The 20,156-nt window shown below is 41.3% G+C and overlaps 1 protein-coding gene across 3 annotated transcripts in view; it reads left to right on the top strand.

Moving 5' to 3' along the window:
- Nucleotides 1–19,921, top strand: part of NFKB1 (nuclear factor kappa B subunit 1) — a 60,226-nt gene extending 40,305 nt beyond the window's left edge. For all 3 annotated transcript variants that reach the window (XM_080386454.1, XM_080386453.1, XM_080386452.1), the window contains exons 12-24: nucleotides 1,696–1,818; nucleotides 2,888–2,977; nucleotides 3,874–4,065; nucleotides 6,700–6,841; nucleotides 10,096–10,210; nucleotides 12,259–12,460; nucleotides 13,624–13,793; nucleotides 14,614–14,716; nucleotides 15,558–15,676; nucleotides 16,535–16,601; nucleotides 16,920–17,092; nucleotides 17,224–17,401; nucleotides 19,030–19,921. In XM_080386454.1, the coding sequence (XP_080242580.1) occupies nucleotides 1,696–1,818; nucleotides 2,888–2,977; nucleotides 3,874–4,065; nucleotides 6,700–6,841; nucleotides 10,096–10,210; nucleotides 12,259–12,460; nucleotides 13,624–13,793; nucleotides 14,614–14,716; nucleotides 15,558–15,676; nucleotides 16,535–16,601; nucleotides 16,920–17,092; nucleotides 17,224–17,401; nucleotides 19,030–19,217 (1,862 nt within the window). In that variant the 3' untranslated portion in view covers nucleotides 19,218–19,921. The remainder of the gene's footprint in view (nucleotides 1–1,695; nucleotides 1,819–2,887; nucleotides 2,978–3,873; nucleotides 4,066–6,699; nucleotides 6,842–10,095; nucleotides 10,211–12,258; nucleotides 12,461–13,623; nucleotides 13,794–14,613; nucleotides 14,717–15,557; nucleotides 15,677–16,534; nucleotides 16,602–16,919; nucleotides 17,093–17,223; nucleotides 17,402–19,029) is intronic.
- The last annotated feature ends 235 nt before the right edge of the window (nucleotides 19,922–20,156 follow it).

The following is a 20,156-nucleotide window of genomic DNA, read 5'->3' as shown; positions in this document are numbered from 1 at the left end:
TGTTCCATTGTACTAAGACAATATTTCTGCTTAACGGTTTACTTGCCTGCAGGTTACGCTATTAAGTCCTAATCTTGCACGTTTTCAGTGCCTAACTTAGAGCTGTGTTAAATCAATACCCTGTCAAAATCTCTGGAATGTGTGTGCACCAGTGGTAGCGGACTAAGGACAGCTGAGGAGTGAGGGGGGGTGGTTGATGTCCAAGTGGATTTACCTAAGGCCTATTATAACAAAATATCAGGAAGCATGCATACAGAAAAACTTGCAGAGTTGCTAGAGGATTTTGTATTGGTAATCATTTCAAGAACATCTTGCACAAGTATTGTGGAAGGTGAAGCGTACAACTGCAGAGCAAAGTTGCCAGATTTGAAGCAAACTTCTTTTATGTGCCTCTTACTGGAGTAAAATCAACTCAACGTTGTTATGTGCATTTTTGGATCCCTTACATGACCTAATCATGAAATCACCATTTAGGGACTGCTTTTTTTCCCCGTGTTGCAAGTGTTAACACAAACTTAGACACGTGCATGTGGATTTGTTGTTTGTTTCTCTGCCTAGATTGCTCTCTAGAGTTTTCCCTCCCTGTCAGTGTGAGTATGCCTGGTGCGTGCATGCGTACATACTTCCAGATCATGTATGCCTGAAAATAATGCACTTGTACTTTTCAGTATACTGTTTGATGGGTTCAGCTATCTCATTTGGTGCACTGACTGACGTGCCTGTGCATGAAATTTCTTTTTGTCGTATGGCTGTTGAAAACTATTAGATCGTTTGATGAATGAAGGATATTTTGTTATTTCTTCACCAGTTCCATTGGATTTTAACCCTTGTACTGTTTGCATCCTTGTTTTTGTAGATCTTTTCATGACATTTTCACTTTCCCCAGTCACTGGGATACTTTTACGTCTTTGTGTTTTGCTTTCCAGGGGGGCTATGCTATGGAGTATTTAGACTTCTTTTCCTACTGTGGCTCAGCATGGTTTGACAGTATTATGTCCTGCCCGAAAATAAGCTATCTTTATTCTGGTGGCTTTCCTGATACTTTAAGTAAACCAATTCAAGCAAACATTGATTTCACCATTTCTTGCCATCCCTGCCCTTAAACAAAAGTTTAAAGGGCGTTGCAGGTACTATGCACTGTTGGAAATCAGAGTGCCTTGTGGTTTGCTGACCCTTTGATAAGGATCCATTTCTGAAGCAGATTTGCTTGGTAGAAGAGCCTGTGCTTATATTCCCCAAAGACAAGTTTTCTTGAACCAGTCTGTGGTTTGGGGCACTGGTGCTGGTTTATGACTTGGCTTAGACATAGAAGAATTTTGGAACTGCTGATTTCTAGGGGTCTGAGTACCTGAGGCACTTTTGAAGGAAACTGAGCCCCCATCTCTGCACGTTTCCCTCCCAGTCTGAGCACAAGGCACCTGACATAACTGAAGAGGCCATGCGGGCCTGAGCAAAGCTGCTGGTCTGGCTGGGGACTTGGCACTAGCTTGTTTCTCACAGGAATTCTCGCTGCTCCATTACATACAAAGTTGTTCTGTTATTTGGAGCTTGAAGAGAGTTGACTTTTCTACAGCACTCTGCATTTCCTTTATATAAAGTAGTACACTGCAGTAATGCTTTCTGTATGCACATCCTGTTCTGTGTGTGGCCACCAGTAAGAGTGACTCCATATCCCATCTATTCCTTCTAACTCAGATAAGGAAGAAGTGCAAAGGAAACGACAGAAGCTCATGCCAAACTTCTCTGATGGCTATGGTGGAGGCAGTGGCGCAGGAGGCGGTGGCATGTATGGAGGGGGAGGTGGCGGTGCTGGCTCTGGTAAGGCAGCAATTTTGGGGAAAGAGCGGAAGGGGGTCTACTTTGAGAGCAGGACAGATGTTTATTCTGATTTTTAAAACGTGATGAGGATTTCATCTCTTTCTAGGTAGATAAGACCTGACTCACCTGTCTTTTTACCAGTGTTACTCATTTCAGTGAAGCATCTTGTTTTCTAAATATTTTGTCAGCTCCTTTGCCTTCCTACTTGGATATAAGGCTTCTGGTGACTTTTTGTTTTGTTTTGCATTTCCTCCTTCCTTGAAGCTTTAAGTCAGGTATCGCCTTTCTAGTTGAGGGAGTCTGAGTCAGGAATCCATCATACCTTGGCTTTGTTGCTTCCTAGGGCCTCGAAGGCACTGAAATCCATGAGACAGCTCAGCTAAATACCATCTTGGGTGTTTAAAATTAAAACAGGTTCCTCATTATTTCTGAGACCAGGAGTGGAATTTGGCAAATTAACCCTGTCAGTGCAAAGAACTGTTAAAAAATTTGAGACGCTATTTAGCAAGATTTCTACTGTGCTCTGTCTGTTGAAGCCAGAGCATATCTGAGATGCTGGATCATAAAAGCCTTGCTTTGATTCTTGCAGCAGAACATTAAAAACCTGTAGATCAGCAAGTGTCATCTGAACCACAATACCTTTGCGACCCTTTTTTTTAGAGCAGGGGACAGAGCAGCAGTTTTCAAATCGTTACATGCATTGCTAGCAGTGCATCTGTAGCATAACACCAGAATGCAAATCTATTGTAATCACAGAGATTTGAAAGCACAGAGGTAGCTTGTGCAGCCTCAGTTGAATTTTAGATGAAGCATACTAGTGATACTACATTTGTGTGGTCTTACGGATGCTGAGATAGAGTGTCACTAGCCAACCATGTAGAATTTATTTGGATTTTTGAAGGGGTAGGTTCACCTTCAGCCTAGAAAATTTGTTTTAATCAAATGGAGTAAAGCAGAAAGTATGTATAAAACAACATTTCAGGTCTTTAGGTTCAGTGTTCTTCCAGATAGTGTTTTCCTTGCTTTAGGGTGCAATTGTATTAATTCTTAATCTTTTCCCTTTCTTTAGGGTTCAGTTACCCTTCATATGGATACTCTGCTTTTGGAGGAATGCATTTCCACCCTGGCACAACAAAATCCAATGCTGGAATGAAACATGGTAACACTAAAAATGTCATCTTGCAACAGCTGAATTGAGTTTAGCCTGTAGTGTCCTGCAGGTCTAGCTAAGCATGCTGGGGAGGGCTATATTTTTTTCCCCCTGAGAATTGGTGTCCCTTCTACAACCTCTGGCAGCAGAGGGGTTTATAAAGATTGTACTGCCCTGAGTCTCTTTTATTCTCTCCAGGTCTACCTTAAAAGCTCTCTGTGTGTTCCCCTTTACTGCTAACTCCTGAGAAGCAGTCACCAAAACCCCCACCACAAGCTTCTGTATTCAGTGTGTTTCAAGCAACAGCCCTTTTGCTTGATTGAACATGCTGATTACAGGTCACACAAGGACTAGACCAGAGAAAAGGTATCTTCCTGTGTTGCCACAGTCTGGTACGACACAGTAGCCCAGAGAAATTACAGTAAAGTTAGTGGAAAAGATCAAGTTAATAATAAGGGCATTTTTAGCTTCTTAAAATAGGGAAGTCATTTCAGATCGACATGTTGAATACTCTGGAGTTATTTCCAAAGTCTCAGGGATGAATTTGCTGTCATAAACCCAGAAGTAAATCTGAGTAATTCTGCTAGATTTCCTGGGAATACTTCAGACTTGCATTCTTGCACCATAAAAAGAGATGTATGTTTGTTCTTATATATAAAAGTTTATCTTCAAAGCAGAGGCTGACAAAAACATAACATCACTTCAGAACCAGTGACATTGCTATGTCTGTTCCTTTATATTGGCATCTGGAGTGTTATGATTCATGATTGTTTAATGATAACACCTATGTGGAAGTAAATTTTTGGATTGGGTTCTTTAGGGTTTGGTTTTGGCTAGTTGAGCTTTATCACTTGCATAAAAAAGCAACAGTATTGGACATTAATGAAACTGATTTTTGTTTGAAGGTCTATCAAGTAGTACAGCTGAACAAGATGGGAAGAGCTCTGATAAACAATGTGACAAATGGGACACGAAACACGACGTGAAAGTGGAAACTATGGAGAGGAATGAGTGCAGAACCTCTGGTGATAATGAGGAGGAGGGTGCTGCTTCTTCCTGTAAAACTGAATTAAATGAAGCAGATTGCAGGTGGCAGGGTAAGTGGACAAGTAAATGTATTTAAGGTAGGTCGAAGTGCAGTATGGGCAAAGCTGTTGTTAAAGGCCTGGAAACTCCATAAAGGTCTGCTTGCTGTTTTCAAAATATGGTAATGCCTCCTAGAGGAAACAGGAGGGATTCCATTCCCCCAAATCGAAGGTTCCTCCCCTTACATCCTTCTGTAAGATAATCTTCCACCTTTGTACTGCCACTGGGCAACTGAGCTGCTGCTTGTCATGCAAGGAGAAGAGAGAGTTTAGCCTGCCGGGCACGTTTAACACTGCTTTATAATAAACCTGTAAGAGGAACACTGAAAGCAGTGAAAGTACGTGGAATACAATTGACTTAGCTTTTGATATTTGATAGCTTTAATGGATGAGTAAATGGATGTTGGCTGATTGTTGCAGTAGTCCCTGCAATCCTACTGTTAAATTGCATGCAAAGTAGTGTTAAAGCCTTGAATTTAAAATGTAAATGTGTCTGTTCCCATGTGACAAATACACAGTAAAATAACACTGTTGGGTAGCAGTCGTAATAGCTCAGACAAAAGAGGAGGAAGGCAAGAGTAGTCAGTAGAAATGGTTTAGCAGCAGAGCTGTGAAATACAAGACTACAAATCACCCTTTACCAAACAGTAAGACATCCTTTTCCTGGATTGTTTTTTAAAAGCATTGTTGAACACTTTTTTTTAAAGAATTTGAGTAATCACTATTCTCATAGTAGTGGTAGGAATTGAGCAGAAAGGAGGTCTTTGTTCTTGGCTTTTACCAAGTGCAGAGTGATCTTAGACCACTTTCATTGTTCCCTAGGTCAGAGAGTGGGCACGTGGTCTGGTGTTTGTCAACCCTGTGTGGCACTTGCTATTAACAGCACTAGAAACTGTGGCTTGGGAAGCCAAAGTCGCATAGTAGATGGGTTAGTTGTAAAAACCTCCAAGATGCAGCTTCTTGTGATGTGAGAAACAGATGGTGTTCCTGAGAAAAGCTGAAGAACTTGCTGTTTGCCATTCTGGTTGTGGTAAATCCCGTGACTGAGTCAGAGAGCAAATTCTTTTGCTGATATGTGAAGAAATAATAACATCCATGTAGGAGTCACCAAGGAGGGGCGTGAATTGTTGACCTGGATTCCCAGTAATGAATACTGTAGGCAGGAAGTTGACTGTTTCTTTATCTATTATAATGGCGTGAAACGAGGCAAGTTCAAGCTCCAGATTATATGAAGAATAGATATAGAACAGGTTCCATGAAATAGCTACTGCAGGTTAGAACATTTGGGTATTAAACTAAAAGATGCTATCATGTGGTATTTTGAAGGATATCTTTCCTGTGTGCTTGATATGGGAAACCAGGGAGGTTCAGCATCCAGTTTTTTGGTCTTTGGAAATGTCTATAATGAGAAAAGACTGAACTGTTTAACACCCTTTACCCTGGGTAGGTATCCTCAACATAACATCCATTTAATGCTGTTATTTAGTTTAAGAGGTAAGTAGCAAATGTAAATGTATCAGCCTGGGCATATAGTATAGGACCCACAGTGATGTATTGGCTAGAACAGTAAGCTTCACGGATAGCTGAGTCAGTCTTTGCTTTACAGAAGTGCTGTATCCATGTTCATCAGGGACAGGCTTCTGACCCAGTCTAAATGCGTAGCTGGGAAGCCAGGGTGTTCTCACCCTACGTGTGCTTTAAATGACAAAGTCTGCTTTACTTGTTTGCTCTGAAACTGTAATTTCTAACCTTACACGGTTTTATAGAAACATGAAACTTAAAAATACAGGCTGGTTTCAGATGATACTGCTTCCCAGAATGATGACTGTGGTTTGAAAGCTCATCTGTTTCATTTTCACTGGTTTCTTGCTGATACAGAACCACAAAGGTATTGACAGAGCAGCTAGAATGACTTTTTTCCACAAATAAGTTTCTTTCCTCCCCTTTTTCCCTTTTGCTTCCCCACCATGATGAATTCTGCTTTTCGATTTCTCAATGCTTGCACATTTTATCAATCTAAAATCAGGATACTAAAAGTACTAAGCATTGTAAATACTGGAATGTTTTAAACAGGTGAACAGACTCTCCCTGCTGCTGCTGTAAAGCAGGAGAGACTGCGTGATCTGAGTTGGAGAGGGGGCACAAAGCCCTGCATTTATCCCATAGCTTTTTAGTGAGTTTTTGTGCAAAATCTGACAAGTCACTTGGGCGTCTTGTGCCTCAGTTTCCTCAAGTCTAAACTACTCAGAACTGCATGAGAGGTTCTTCCGAGTGCTGTACAGACAAGAGTCCTCAGATGTAGCCTGTATCTAAGCAAGTTCCTGCTCCTTTTGTCTCATTACACACGAGTGCAAATCAATGCAAGTAAGCCAGTGCCACTCAAACTAGTAGCTTCCAGGGATTGACTGTTCGCACAATTCATGCTGCCTAAGTGCTCAGCATGCACCTAGTTTTTCTTCCAAGGGACTCATTCCCTCTGTCCTTACCTCTCAGGAGTGATTGGCAGCCTGTCTCAGTGGGTCAGTGAATAATGCTTCATTCAAAGGTCTGCGCTTCGTATATCTTTGTCAGCACAGAACCTATCAAAAGAAGGTGGTGTTGGAAGAAAGACAACCAAAATGATGAACACAAAACTTTGTGTTTCAGGTGGTCTGTTCCTGGAGAAGGCCATGCAGCTTGCCAAGCGCCACTGCAATGCTCTCTTTGATTATGCTGTAACTGGAGATGTGAAAATGCTGTTGGCTGTTCAGCGCCATCTTACTGTTGTCCAGGATGATAATGGAGACAAGTAAGTTGGCCAACACGTACTGGGCTGAAAGTCATGTTTTGGGTGGCAGAATGGGATAGTCAATTTGTTCTGTCCCTCTTGGGTGCTAATCATGGATTGCACCATTGCTGTAATCAAATACTGTTCCTCTTTGTGCCGTTTGGGAGAGGTACAACTGCAGTTCAGATGTTTTTGTTGCAGCTGCAGAAAAGTCACTCACACCACAACGTTCATTGTTCCAGTGCCTGTCAGAAAGTAATCTGGACATTGAGAGTGTGTTGAACATGTTGTGAGTTTGTTTGCCATTCTTTTCTTAAAATCTTGAGTGATCGTGAAGTTCTGTGGTTGCATCATGATACACAGTTGATGGCATCCTCAGCTTTGTGCTGAAGGAGAGTGCCCCGCTTTTTATTGCAAGTGCTTAAGTCTTCATAGGAAGCTTTGAAGTTACAGATGCAGCGGGAGACTAGAAACAATAGCTGGAAGGTCCACGCTGCTTTTCTCCCACTGACACTAAGCTCTTCCCAGAGAATGATGTTTTGTGCCTGCTTACACCTGTACTGTATTGTAGTCTTCCAAGAGATGCATGGGTGTTTGTGGCAGACTTGGCTGCTAATATTAGCTTATCAGTCCTTCAGTGTAGAAATCCATTTTGTTCCTCTACAGCTATGCGGATTCTGTGGGACTTAGAGCGTGAAATACACTGGGGAACTAATGATTAGTAGTTACTTAAAAGCAAATTCAGCAGAAGTGGCTTTGAACATATGCAAAGATAATTTCTTGAATAAGCAAGTGACATTATCACATCTTCATTTTTTAGCTGGCAGGCTTTGGACACACCCTGTGCAATCACTTATGCTTCCTTAAATTGTAGTATTATTACAGTAGAAGCCATCTAAGCCTTAAGGTGTCCAGCTAGATGGAAAATTACAAGTGACTGAGACCTGCTATCCCACTGTACTCTGTGAGAAGCAGTACTTTCACTGCACTTTCAGTGAAAATAGGACTCAGATTACTGATAAAGGACTGCAAAATCAGAGATAGGTACTTTACTTTGCTTTCTAATTGGCAATCTAATGTCTGCTTTGAGGAAAGCAGGAATATGAATGCGGCAAGAGCTAGGAACAAAATCTGCTGGCACTTTGGACAATACAGCTTCTGTGTTTACGGGAAGAAAGAGGAGTACTGAGCAAGTAGGACCTGCATTTAAATATCAGGAAGGTGCCCCTCAGATCTTGACTAGCAGAGCATTTCAACAAAGTCAAAATATTTTTCAGAGTGATGGTAAATAGCTGTTTTCTTCCTGAATCAAGTACCTGCAAGTATGTGAGGTTCAAGCTTATGTCGTCTTTCTCCTGGGATGCATTTTAGCCTGTGAGCATGTTATACATCTAAAGTACTTTGCAGCTTATTAACAAAACAAAGTTTTGGTAACTGTCTTCCAGCTCTCTTGCAGGAGTTGTCTTAAAAAAAAAAAAGAAGTCAAAATTCATATATAGTTTTCCCTGTAATCATTAAAATTACATAGCAAAAACTCTAAAGTTTTTGCTTAAGCCTTTAAAGAAATGAGCAGAATTGTTGACAGCAACATCTGTCGTCATAGTAATATGTAGGGAATGAAAATACCCTTAATGGGTATAGTGTTGTGTTTTATGGCTTTGAGACAAAACACATTTTTTTGTGATTAGTGTGTATTTGCAGTGGGCACTCAGTAACACTGGCTGTTACTTTATTTATACCAGTACCGCTGCTCTCCAGAAGCCTGACAGTATTGTGGCACTCTGCCTCCACAGTGGTGCTGAAATGAATTTTTTGACATATGACTGTTTAAGAAATGGCATTAGTTGCCCTTTCATGGTCTAGTCACCATGTCTTTACAGCATCACATGTAGTGGGCAGGTAAAATTAAAGTAGTTGCTACAGGAAGGAGAGCTAAAGATAGTAGAAGAGCAAATTTGTTTCTGAAGTCAGATTTGGAAATAAAATGCCAGATGATAGAGAAATAATAAGAAGCCCCTAGCAGAGAGCAGAGGAACAGCTCTTTTACAGTAGCGGTGGGACTGCGTGAACAGCACAGGAGAGCTGAAGGAGGGAAAGTGCCATGGTACTGCCTGTGGCAACATCCAGAACCAATAAAATAAACCTTTGAGGATGAGTTTGGTTTTAGAAATGGTATTTTTGTCCGTTTTTAAGATACCTTTTGGTTTTGAGTGCTCTGAATCTCAATTTCAAAATTACTCTATGCCCCAAATGGCAACAAACTTATTTTCGTCTTTCTGATGAAAGTGTAGGTCTGAGTCTATTCAGGTATTTCTGAAGCAGCATAACAAACACACCGCGTGTCCTATGTTGATACTGTGTGTCAGCAGCAATATGCTAAACAGAAGAGTCCAGAAGTTGGCCAGCATCTCTTAAGGGAGAGCTTGGCCAGATCTCAAAACAAAGGCCATGACTTTGAAATGAAGTCTCAAGGGAACAAGAGGAATCGAGCTCTGTTGGAGAGGGATGATGGGATTCACAACCTGACATCTTCCTGAGGACATTTTGCAAGTACGGCTGCTCTGGCTGGTGGTGAAGGACCTGGCTCTGGAGAAGAGCACAGGAAAGGCCATTGCATTAACCCAGAAGTGGTGAAGTGCCTTGCTACGCAGAGTCACTCGTGTCCCGAAACAGGTTTTTCCTTTGGAGTGACGTCTCTGGCCACTGCTGCAAATCCTGTGGCTGTTAGTCACTGGGCCCGAGTCCTTAGTCATTCTTCTGTTCAAAAACGAAGAAAAGAAAAACCCACAGATCTGGGGAAACCCCCAAGGGAAAATCTGCTTTGGTGGTAGAGAGGCCTGTGGAAATTCTGAAGGAAGGTTTTGACAGTAAGTGGTGTTCATGTGCTGCATAATTCGAAATGAAAAAAGAAAAAAACAAAACACAAAAACCAAAACAGCAAAGAATCTGGGGATTTCAACAAGTTCTGAGACAATTATTTTGTGCTACAAAATCTGTTATTTATTATGCTAGTAGTTAAGTTATGCTCAGGACCAGCACCAGCCATCCTGAGTCTGCTTTTGTGTTTGAAGGGTTAAACGCAGTTACCTTCTGACTAGCTTTTTTTAATGTTGGGATTCTTTTTAGGTGCTGAAATTCAGTGCTGAAGTCATGATCTCTAACAGTCAAGTGTTAATATCAGTTAGAATTCGATCAGACGTACAGTAAAACCATAAAATTTTTGTAATAAATTCGAAAATAGTGTGAATTTTTCATCTGTCTTTTGTTTGTTTCAGCGTCCTTCATTTAGCAATTATCCATCTTCGAAGTGAGCTGGTGAAAAACCTCTTGGAAGTGATGCCTGATTTGAATTATAATTACATCATTAACATGAGAAACGACCTTTATCAGGTGTGCAGTTGTGGTGGTATAAGTGTTGTTGATTGTTCAGCCAGTAAAAAAGAAATTGCACAACTTACAGGCTGTCTTATTTTTCTTCTATTCTTTGGAATGAACCAGATCAGACTCATGCAAACAATTTTAGAAACACAATGACATACTGTAAGGTGGTGGAGGAGCATGAGCAGGTTTTCACTGCTTTAGTTCGTAACTCCCCTTGATGTTAATAGAAATGTCTCCATGGGTTAATCGTAGAACAGGCCAAAAATACAAAATTCTTCAGTTCATGTTTTCATTGCTTGGCTTCTCTGTTACTAAACCAGCAGTATGGATTACAGTGTGCCAACTCTGGGCTTTTCTGATCTTTCTAATATAGGGTAACTCAGGATCGTGAGGCAATTGCTGTGTCATCAGTTATCTATAGGCTTGTGGGAGCTATAACAAACTGCCCTTCCTATAGCCCAGATGGTATTTGTGCCCATCGCATGAGCACCAAGATTTCCCTTTCATGTCTAGAGTCACATTGTAGCAAAAACCCAACCCAAACCAAAACAACAAAGCAAACCATCTCCATGTCTTTTACCTAGTAGGAAAACAACTGCCAGCCACAATTCTGTCCCTTCAACTTCATGTGTGACAGAGTCTGAGCTTTTTTAAGAAGAGCTGTCCAAACCTGCCCAGAAAAGAATCTGGTTTCAACTGTGTGGACCATTCAGTTGTCCCAGAGATTTCCAGCTGGACGTTACACAGCAACACTTTAACATTTGTGTCATTTCTTTGGCCATGAATAGTAAAAGCAGGTTTTTATTCTACACTGATAGTCCCAGAGGGTTTATTTTGACTTTTTTGTTCTCCTTCACAGTTCAGTTTTATGTTCATGTAAAGCAAGTTTGAAATGTGGAGGCTGATGAAAGCAAGCAGAAGGTTCTGAATTGAAATCTGTGCCCTCTGTTTAACAGAAACAGGAAGCAAAGCTGTGCTCCACACAGGAAAAATCTCTTAACTACAGGACCTCTACAGCTATTCCTGCCTTCTGCTTACACCTTAAGCCATGGTTGGAAGGGAATGTAGGCTCGGGCTGGAATTTTCTTTCTGTACGGATATTCTGAAAGCTGAACCTTACAGATTCAGTAATTGCAAATATGTTGACAAATGTATTGACAAGCTCAAGCTTATCAATGAAGAGCTGGAATTTGTCTTTATCTGTGTATCACCAGAGGACTACAAAAAAATGATACGGAGATGGAATCTTGCCTAATAGGTTATTTTAGTGTTGGAAATACGATTTCTCAAACCTTATTGGAATACTTACTGTTTAAATACATACATTCCTGAGTATGTTCTGCACGATGCTCCTCACTGGCAAGACTGTAATACTTGAAACCTCTTGGCCTGAGAGCCTCCCAGTGCAGCACAAAATGTAGCTTTGCACAAAGTGCAGAATGTTCAGCTACAGTCCCCTAGCTAGACACTTGCTGCAGAAATGCGCAGTTGTTCTGTGCTTCGACAAATGCACAGTAGAGCAGGATCTTCTTCTTTTCTGTACAGTCCATTTGAGGGCTAAGGAAATCCTAAGCCTATGGCTGCAAACCTCGTATTCAGGAGCAAAATTAGAGTATAGTTCAGTGCCAAACGCAGATTTGCATTGGCCCTGGAAAGTGCACGTATTCCCTCTGTGGTGTGAACTTGGCTATGGGGCAGCTGGAAGCAGAGTTACAGTGTCTGGGGGGGGCACAGGGATTACCTCATTTCCAAGTCACTTGCACTGCAACGCTCAAATAGCCAGATCAGTGCCCTGGCTTATAGAGCAGGCAACTTCTTTGTTCCTACCAAAGTCCAACTGCTGACAGTGGCAAGGCAGCTTTTATTTCCAGCAAGTAGAAACCCTATTTGTGGTGTGCAGTAGGAAAAAAATGTACACATAAGCAAGCTTTTAACTTCTGTTTGCTTTGGAGTAGAGTAACGTCTCACACTAGCAGCTTTTAGGGGTTTAAGAGATTTCTGTAGAAGCAACGTGGCTGTTGCTTTAGCTTCTCATGGCTTGTTTCTGTCACTTCTAGACCCCCTTGCACCTGGCAGTAATCACAAAGCAGGTGGAGGTGGTGGAGGACTTGCTGAAAGCTGGAGCAGATGTCAGCCTTCTGGATCGCCATGGCAATTCTGTCTTACATTTAGCTGCTAGTGAAGGAGATGACAAGATTTTGAGTCTGCTCCTCAAGCATAAGAAGGTATCTCCAATGGTCGACCTTTCCAACGGTGAAGGTATGGAAAGATAAAGGCTGTATTTTACACTTACCTCCTGGACAAGCACACCTCAATTCCTGCCAACAGTGTTTCTACACAGGTAGATACAGACCTTGGAAATAGCATCTTTCCACATTTTGCATATGCTATCCTTGGCTTTTATAGGCCTGCAGTCGCAGATGAGAGAACACAGACATGCAGGTTTTCTGGTTATACAGGATATAAAAGATTGCTAACAGCCATGTAACACAGTATAGATTTGAATTTTTGTTACTGTATATTCTCTTTAGTCTCACAAAATTTCACTGTGTTCCTCCTGAGATATTAGGTATGCAACCGCTCTTCTTTAAAAAAGTCCCCCTAGAAGAAAACGTTTCCTCCTTGTCTCTAACGAGTGAAATCCCCTCAAAAATAATTTCTGGACCAGTATCAAGTTTCTTATCTGGTACTTCAAGACCATACAGAATTAGACCCTATAAAATTACTACAAAGGCACAATTTTCCCATTTTTCAGTGGCACAGGTCATTTGAATTTAGTACTCCTGCTCTAGTAGATTGTAAAATGTCTTAACCTAAAAATGTGATTATGGGATTCAAAACCCTGTGTGAAGTTCCTCGGGGGTGGGGGAGTAGGGGTGGTGGTGTTTGGTTGGTTTGGGGTTGGTGTTTGCTTGTTTGTTCATTTTTGAACTACAAGGCTTTATTAATCTTTCTGAGCTGGTGCAGGTAATCGTGGGGTGATAGGGCAGTGTGACCTTACAGCGGGAGGATAATACTAAAATATACCTATTACTCCCCAGACTTCCTAGAAGAGCTGTTCAGTAGCAGATGGGGCCATAGCAGGGTACCTACTTGTTTAGTACCAAGATGCAGATTTTCTTCTTAAGGTTATTCTCCTTTGAGGCAAAGGGATGCTCTAGTGACCTCTTCAGTTCCTGACCTCTGTTCCACCTTGTAATCTACTGATTTTTATTTTTTTCCCATGCATGGCTTTGATTTGCCATCAGTAACACAACTAGTTCCAATTTATGCACAAAGAAAATTAACAGTGCCTTCTCCTCAGATAACTACAACTCTCACTCATTTTTCAATTCTCATAGATGCAGCCAGTTCAAAATTCATTGATATTTCTGTATTTTCAAATATTAATGCACGTGATGGATGGGTTTTGTTTTGTGTAGGTCTCAGCGCAATTCACATGGTGGTGATGGCAAATAGCATGTCCTGCCTTAAGCAGCTGATTGCTGCCGGAGTTAATGTCAACGCTCAGGAACAAAAATCTGGACGAACTGCATTGCATTTAGCTGTTGAACAAGAGAACATCCCTTTGGCAGGCTGCCTTTTGCTTGAGGTAAGGGCAGAATTTCTTTCTCCCAGGTCTTTTCATGTTTAAAAACTTTTGAAAATCTTTAAGTGCTTCAGGGGAACAGAAGTTTTTTTCCTGTTTGACTTGATTACTTAAATCAGGATAATGGCAAAATTATTGCTGATGTTACTCATTATTACTTGTTCAGCACTGCTGGAAACCTTTTTCCTGATTTGAGGGATTTAGAGTTTGTGACCCTGACCTGACTGCATATGCCATGTTACCGTGGCAGCCCATGAAACTACTCACGAACAACTTAAATGACTTAATCTGTGTGAGTGGAATGCGTATACAGACGTGCATAGAGAGATAGTTATGTGTATCTATAAATATGTCTTGTCTCTTTAACACCTTGATCCTAGTGTGCTGAATTCTGCACACCCACAGCTGGCCGCAGTAGCTTTCCTTGGTGTCCGTGCCACCAGCCCTACCGGCTCTCCCGCAGCGCAGCAGGAAGGCAGGTTTCTGTGCACACCAGGTCAGGCTCCAAATGCCGTAGGCAATCAGATGGCAGCACTACACGGGCCGCAAAGCGGCTTTTATCTACCTGACCTCTTTGGGTTTATGCACCATGCCTCCTGCTGTAACACTGGAGCACACAGCCACCATCTGTTCCTGCATGCAGACAGTTGTAGTTACTTTCTAATTCCTTCTCTTCAGACAGTGATTAGAGAGAGTTTTAATGGAAACAGGAATGGAGTGGCGCACATTTGCACCATAGCAGTGTTTACGCTGACATGAGTCTCTGCGGCTGTATTGTGTAGATGAGTAGCACTTTTCTTTTTGTCGTTCAATAAAAACATAGGGTGACGCAGATGTGGACAGCACTACATACGATGGGACAACTCCTCTTCACATAGCAGCTGGAAGGGGCTCTACAAAATTGGCAGCCGTTCTCAAAGCAGCAGGTATGAAAATAGGTATTTGCTGGAGATTTTTCTTTCGTAGTGACAGTTCAGGTTAGAAGGCTGCAAGCAGAAAAGAATGTGCCAGTGAACTTGTTTAATAAGGTGAATAAATCCGATGTTAGAAGCATGAAGGTTTGTTTCTCCTCAGCAAAGCCCTGCTTTCAGGTGCTGTAGTACTCTTCAGCACCATCTAACGGCTAAAAAACCAAATTATGTCCGTCAAGAAAAAAATCTTCAGCAGCCTTGGAAGTTTTTGGAGTGTTTCTTTTGTAGTCTTACAGCTGAACAAGCAAGAAAAGACCTTGTTACATAGTTGGGATGAGTGTTGAAATGCTTTAAAAAAAAAAAAAAGTCACTGATATCACTGTGAGTTAGTTTTGAACATTTATCAGAACATTTTCTCAATTGTATTTAGACCTGATTTTTCTCCTTTAAAACAGAAATCCAAGCTTCCCCTTGCTTCGTCTTTTAATAATATCCACATTTTCTCTGACACTATAAATAGAGGCACTGCATCATTGCTTCATCACATACATGCTATGCTCTAGGTCAGCCAAGAATGGGACTGGAAGTCAGTGGATGCAATCATAGCTCGCTTTTTGGGCCCTAACACTCTGCTTGTCATTTTTCCCTTCTATCATGAGAGTATGATTAAAAGGAGATGTGACAGCATTTAACTTTAGTTGATAAAGTTATTTGCTGACTTAATATAAAATGTGATTCAGCTCAAGTAGCTAAATGAGCAGATTTACCTTTCAGAACTGAGAACACATATTTCAAATATTGTTGAAAAGCAACTTGAAGCCTTTTCTTGGGAACTTATCGGCACACTTTTTTCCAGGTGCAAATCCTCATGTTGAGAACTTTGAGCCATTGTTTGATCTAGACGATGTGAAAGATGATGATGATGAAGGGATTGTGCCTGGAACGACACCACTGGATATGGCAGCCAACTGTGAGGTTTGTGGTCTGGTTTTTTGCTTTTGCTTTTTTAATAATAAATGATAGTTCAGCGCTCTCAGCCAGCTCCTTTCACTACAGCCACAATTATTTCAGCGGTGACAAGCTACTAATTTGCTATCAAAAATTAAACTAATTCAGCTACAGCCCCCACCCCGTGAAACAGCATTGGAAGAAAGTTCCACTTTAGTAAACTACTCCTGCTGAACAGGAGCAGGCATTTCTTGAAATAGTTGCACTACAGTCTTCAATACGGAGAAGTATTTAGCTGGCTGGGCACCTTGTGTTTGAAGGGCCGTGTTCAGAGACACTCTCTAGCGGGTTTCCCTGCTGCGTGTTCTTCAGAATTGCAGACTGCGTGCATAGGGAAAACACACTCTTGTGTCCTACCCAGACAGTGATTAGGCTGCATGGCCAGTGCTTTAGTAGCCAATTATGTGCAGTTGGTTTGGTGCAAGGTACACAAGTCAGCACCTCTCATCACGTGGAGCTGGGGAGTGGTACTAGCCTTAGGTGAAAATCTAACCCAGGCTCTTGTTTTAAATTACTAGTTGCAGGCATGCAGAAACTAACTCCTCACTTAGTACCACTTACTGCAGACTTCCTCTGTGTCTTGAAAACAGTTGCCAGATGACATAGCTAAAGGGCAAGGGAGATTAACTTCTCAAGATCTGTCCCTCAGGCTTTGCACAGGTCTTCTACAGATCTTTAGTCATACAGACAAAAAATCCCTGGGACAGAAAAAATTGCTCATTTACAGATGGAATGAGGCCTTTATACAATACTACTGAGACTTGTCAAGATTAACGGATACTAACAAGGTTTCTGCTAAATACTAACTTTAATGTATTCTCTTAGGTGTATGACATATTAAAGGGCAAACCCTACGAGTCAGCAGTGGCTTCAGAGGACTTACTGACACAAGGTAACATCTATAAAGAAGACTTGACAATATCCCTCTAGTAACTTGAGTACTGAAAGTGTGCTTGCAGAAAGCAGCGCCCTGGCATAGCTTGTAACTGAAATGGGGAGGGAGGAGAAGTACCCTCCCACCCACTCATTCACAGAATGAACGTGATTCTCTTAAGAGGCAGGGCACAAAGGAGTACATTTTCAGTATTACAGTAAACACTGGGATTGATGGACACTAAAATACTGTTTAATTTGGCTTTGGTTTTGCTTATACAACTTGCGCAGCAGTTCATTTCTAAATAATAAACTAACATATTTCTCTGTTTCCCAGGACATTTGAGAGATCTGAATGAAAGTTCCAAGATGCAGCTTTACAAACTATTGGAATTGCCCGATCCAAACAGAAACTGGTCCACTCTAGCACAGAAACTGGGTCTTGGCATACTTAATAATGCCTTCAGGTTGAGCCCTTCCCCATCGAAAACTCTGCTAGATAACTATGAGGTAATGTGGCTGTAACGAGTTCTGAAGAACACTCAGACATGTAGAGGATGTTGTCCTCCTGCACAGTGAGACAGTACAGCCCTTCGGTTTTAGCCAGCCTGTATGATGTCTTCTCTTGTCTTCTCTCTTAGGTTTCTGGTGGTACAGTTCAAGAGTTGATCACTGCTTTGAGACAGATGGATCACACAGAAGCCATTGAAATAATTCAGAAAGCACTATCCATCCCACAAAGCCCATCTCACCTGGAAGACAATACAGCAAAAGCTCTTCAGTCATCATCACCACCCACATTTACAAACGGAGAGACAGGTAAAATGGACAGCAAAACATCAAAAGCTTTATTTAAAATGTTTTTTCAATTCTTCCCCTCCCCTGCTCCTACCTTGGACTGCTAATAGATTGCATAGCTTCTTACACACTGTGCCTGAGCTGCTTACCTGCTTCATAAATACTTCACTGCAGCACAACTTTTTCATCATAGACATTTGCTAGGCCTAGAAGAGAGGGGAATGCATTATGGTATTGATTATACTGCCTCCCTTTTCTAAAACCAGACATCTGCCACTGAGGGTGACTCCTTGGATGTACTGGGGATGAGTTTCAAAAGATAACCTAGGCAGTGACCTCCCAGGCTGTACAAAGTGCCATTACCTTTTGCCATTTCTTTTCCCTCTCATATCTTGCTAAACAAAAACGTTTTGTGTTTGTGAACTATTCTGTAAGACCTTGATACTAGATTTCTCCTTCCACAATGTGTGGCACTCTGAAATGGCCCAGTGCTCTGTAGGCCGAGAAGCTGGGGATGGTTTAGGTTACAAGGGACCTCCAGCAGTCATGCTGTCCACCTCAGACCAGGGGCAATATAACGTTACATGAGATTGCCCATGTTCAGTTGAGTTTTGAGCATATTCAGCAGCGGAGGTCCTATGGGGGTTTTGGGAAGGGAACTTTACTCACAGAAAAACACAGAGGTGGTGAGGAGGCAGTAAATCATCAGGGATGTCCAGTCACTGCCTGGCCGTGTTAAGTAACAAAAGCCCTTGTTTTTTCTTGATGCTCTGTTTAAACACCAGTAATGCTGCCAGCACCCTAATGTGGAAATTTACACCCTATATGAAAATACTGTAGATAGATCTGGAAAGAAATACCACAGAAAATCCATCCTGGTCTAACATGGCCAGTTTACTCTCTGTAACAGCTGAACAGTCACAGCTATCCAAATGTGTGCTTGTACACATATTGCCTCTTTAGATTAGATTAATCTTGAAGGGCAAGAGGGGTTCTGCTGCTTCACAGCATGAATGGACTGCATCCAGTCATTTATTTTAAGATAGTTATTTAGAAAAATAATACTGAACTCTAATATGCTGACCACTGTTCCTAGTCACACTGAGTTCACATCATACCTTTAACTCGGATACGGTTCTCTTGCAGTCATGCACTCCTTTTGTGGCTCTTGCACAGATGACAGCTGCTGCTGACTTCTTCATATTTCAGGCTCACCTACTAGATGAAAATTGAGGAATTTTCTCAAAAAGAAATGTGTAAGTGAAATAACACGAGAAAGTTTTAGGAGACTCACCCTGGACCGAATACTTGCACAGAGACTATGACTCTGAGAACCAGAGAACCTTTTGCCCGGCTACCACCACACTCGGGCCGAGTCCTGACTAGTGCAGTGGCAGCTTTAGTGTCAGCAGCCCACCAGGCTTCTCCATCCCATCCAGGCTCCAAAACTGCAGTCAGTCTCTGCCAGCCGTGCATCAGATCACATGCTTTAGTCAACTGAAAACATCCAGCGCAGCTTTTCCTGTTATAATATCTAAAGTTAAGGTTATTTTCTTATAGAAGAGCTTTAACCCTATATTGGTTTTCATTCCTGAGGCTTTTCTGAAAGCAACATTACTGAATATATTTCCCATTTCTTTCTCCCCCAGACGAGCTTTATAATAGCAAATTTCAAGACAACGAAAGCATGTGTGACAGTGGCGTGGAGACCTCCTTCCGCAAACTGAGCTTCACTTATTCAGACTCTCTGAACAGCAAGTCATCAGTAACACTTAGCAAAATGATCCTGGGCTGCGGACATGAAAGTTCAGTGCAAAGCAATTATATAGCCAACTAGTAATATTCAGTTAGCAATATGCAGTTACAGGAACAAATACGACTTTTAAAATTACATCGATGTTATCCTGGCCAGAGGGAAGTGAATTCACAAACAGAAGCGCACTGGAGGAACCACCTGCAAACCTGACCCAATGGCAACTTCAGCATGCGGCTCCTTAGCCATTGCTTCCTTCTTCAAGTACATTTAATTTTATTAATTTACAAGCCATATACAGTAACCAGGGCTCTACTACCGCATTAATACACAGGACTGGACACTGTGAATGACTGACTGACTGGGCCTTTCTGGTTTATGAGGATTTTCTTTTATAGATGAAAATCACTCCTTGTAAATGCGTAATACCAACTCACTTAACAAAAAGAGGTAAGGCGCACAGAGCAATCAAAGGATACAGTTTCTAGCTGCTCTCTTCATAATTCTTGCAGCACAGTTGCATGAAAAAGTTCATAAAATAGCTGGCAAAGAAAAATCATTACTTTAATCACAACTTGGAGAGAAAAGAGAATCCTAAAAAAAAAAAGAATCTTTTATATTTCCAATACTGTATTTAAACTTAACTTTGGTGCCTCTTATTCAAAAACGTTTTCAAGTCTGGCATTTTCCTATCTGTAAATAGTTTTTTTATATCTGTTCCTTTAAAAAAAAAGTGCTTTTTAAATGCTTATTTTTATTTTACTTTTATAATAAAAACCTAAAATTAAGTATCTTGTCTACACTTGTTGTAATTTTTACATATCTTTCAAGTAGAGTTATTGAAGATTTATCATTCAGTTTTAGGCACTGATACAAGATCATACAGATTTCCAAGTACTAAAATAAATAAAGGGTTGCAAGCCACCTATCTTAAAGCTTAAGTATCTTTCATGGTGAGAGACCAGGAGCATCAAGACTGCTGAGCAGCTGTGCTTTGGAACTAAAGCCTCTGAGTCATGGTCT

This window comes from Falco punctatus, assembly GCF_963210335.1.
Source record: "Falco punctatus genome assembly, chromosome: 1".
Taxonomy (NCBI): domain Eukaryota; kingdom Metazoa; phylum Chordata; class Aves; order Falconiformes; family Falconidae; genus Falco; species Falco punctatus.
Note: the sequence above shows the minus strand (reverse complement) of the source record. Positions and strands in the feature narration are given on the sequence as shown.